General features: G+C 50.6%; 1 protein-coding gene across 4 annotated transcripts in view; it reads right to left on the bottom strand.

Annotated features, from left to right (window-relative positions):
* The window catches only part of LOC112215274 (transcription factor E3-like), a 20175-nt gene extending 18451 nt beyond the window's left edge, over positions 1 to 1724 (bottom strand). For all 4 annotated transcript variants that reach the window (XM_042299832.1, XM_042299834.1, XM_042299833.1 and 1 more), the window contains exons 1-2: positions 1453 to 1724; positions 186 to 410 (exon numbers count right to left, since the gene is read on the bottom strand). In XM_042299832.1, the coding sequence (XP_042155766.1) occupies positions 186 to 410; positions 1453 to 1644 (417 nt within the window). In that variant the 5' untranslated portion in view covers positions 1645 to 1724. The remainder of the gene's footprint in view (positions 1 to 185; positions 411 to 1452) is intronic.
* Positions 1725 to 2411: the final 687 nt, after the last annotated feature.

The following is a 2411-nucleotide window of genomic DNA, read 5'->3' as shown; positions in this document are numbered from 1 at the left end:
TGTAGATACCAATATCCCAGTGAGCCTCCAGGGCCATGTTGCCTAGGGTTAAGAACATACATTGTAGATTCATAATATGACATTGTATTACATTACACTCCATACAACCTATTTCACGAATTCCTCGACCAAAATTAGTTTAATCTATTATTGTTAGTAATATTCATAAGAGATCTGGCTCATACCTCCTCTTTGTTGGAGCTCAGGCTGAGCACAGCCAATGGGCTGCTAGGAGAGCTGCTGGCTGCAGGCTGGAGCTCAGGGGCGGATCCGGAGTGAGGTGAGGGGGAGGCGCCCAGCGTCTGATTGGTCAGTTTGTTCCCCACGGTGGAGGAGAGGTAGTGTTTAACCTGCTGTCTCTGGGAGGCCTGGAGGTGGTACTTAGTGGGGTTCTCCAGGTAGGTCTGAACCTATAGGAGAGAGAGAGAGAGAGACACTGGGGTTAGTTAGAGAGACAATGTAATACAGTATCTGCAACATCTCCCACTTCGATTTAAAACGTTTGTGGTCAAAAGCAAACCCAGTCCTCCTCAAACCTCCCCAAACCCAGTCCTCCTCAAACCTCCCCAAACCCAGTCCTCCTCAAACCTCCCCAAACCCAGTCCACCCAAACCCAGTCCTCTTCAAACCTCCCCAAACCCAGTCCTCCTCAAACCTCCCCAAACCCAGTCCACCCAAACCCAGTCCTCTTCAAACCTCCCCAAACCCAGTCCTCCCCAAACCCAGTCCTCCCCAAACCCAGTCCTCCCCAAACCCAGTCCTCCCCAAACTCAGTCCTCCCCAAACCCAGTCCTCCCCAAACTCAGTCCTCCCCAAACTCAGTCCTCCCCAAACCCAGTCCTCCCCAAACTCAGTCCTCCCCAAACTCAGTCCTCCCCAAACTCAGTCCTCCCCAAACTCAGTCCTCCCCAAACTCAGTCCTCCCCAAACCCAGTCCTCTCCAAAACCAACCCAGTCCTCCCCAAAACCAACCCAGCCCTCCTCAAGACCAGCCCTCCTCAAGACCAGCCCTCCTCAAGACCAGCCCTCCTCAAGACCAGCCCTCCTCAAGACCAGCCCTCCTCAAGACCAGCCCTCCTCAAGCCCTCCAGATGATGTATTGACAGTAGATGTAGGGAAACAGGGTGAAAGGGTTGTGATTCATACCCATGTTGCTGATGGTCTGTGTTTGGGGGACTGCAGGACTCCTGCACTATAGTATCTTATTCTGGAACGCTCCAACTGTCATTTCTTTGACACACAAACAGACCAGGCGTTTCTAGTGAATTGCAAACCCAACAGCCCTCCGAGAGTTTCAGGAAAGTCATGACCTTACCTTGAGGACCTCCACAGGAACCTGGGCAGGGGGTGGTCATATGACCTTACCTTGAGGACCTCCACAGGAACCTGGGCAGGGGGTGGTCTTGAGGACCTCCACAGGAACCTGGGCAGGGGGTGGTCATATGACCTTACCTTGAGGACCTCCACAGGAACCTGGGCAGGGGGTGGTCGGGCTTCGGTATGCTCTGGGGCCATGGAGATGGCTGGGGAGGAGTCGGTGGTGTGTAACTGGGCCGAGGAGACCTGCTGCTGGGCCTCTCTCCTCTCCTGGTCCCTGGCCTGCTGGCGCATCAGCTCCTGCCTCATCAACACCCGAGACGTCATCACTGAGCTGGTGGAAGGACACGCCGTATCAGAGAGGGGTGAAGACAGGCTGCAGGCAGAGAGAAGGGGGACAGAGTCAGGTCACCTTAAAAAACACAAATGTTAAAACAGGCTACAGGGGCAGACCATGAAGGATGTGGGTCAGGTCAGTTTAAAACCATATACAGGGCATTCAGAAAGTATTCAGACCCCTTCCCTTTCTCCACATTTTGTTAAGTTACAGCCTTATTCTAAAATGGATTAAATAAAATGTTTTCCTCATCAATCTACACACAATACATTATAATGATAAAGCAAAAACAGGTTTTTAGAAATGTTTGCTAATTTAAAATAAAATAAAAACAGAAATACCTTACTTAAAAAAGTATTTAGACCCTTTGCTATGAGACTTGAAATTAAGCTCAGGTGCATCTTGTTTCCATTGATCATCCTTGAGATGTTTTGACAACTTGGAAGCCACCTGTGGTAAATTCAATTGAAAGTCCCCAAGAACACAGTCGCCTCCATCATTATTAAATGGAAGAAGTTTGGAACCACCAAGACTCTTCCTAGATCTGGCCACCCGGCCAAACTGAGCAATCGAGGGATAAGGGCCTTGGTCAGGCAGACCAAGAACCCGATGGTCAATCTGACAGAGCTCCAGAGATCCTCTGTGGCGATGTGAGAAAATTCCAGAAGAACAACCATCTCTGCAGCACTCCACCAATCAGGCCTTTTGGTAGAGTGACCAGGTGGGAGCCACTCCTCTGTAAAAAGGCACGACAGCA

Source organism: Oncorhynchus tshawytscha, linkage group LG16, assembly GCF_018296145.1.
Source record: "Oncorhynchus tshawytscha isolate Ot180627B linkage group LG16, Otsh_v2.0, whole genome shotgun sequence".
NCBI classification, from domain to species: domain Eukaryota; kingdom Metazoa; phylum Chordata; class Actinopteri; order Salmoniformes; family Salmonidae; genus Oncorhynchus; species Oncorhynchus tshawytscha.
Note: the sequence above shows the minus strand (reverse complement) of the source record. Positions and strands in the feature narration are given on the sequence as shown.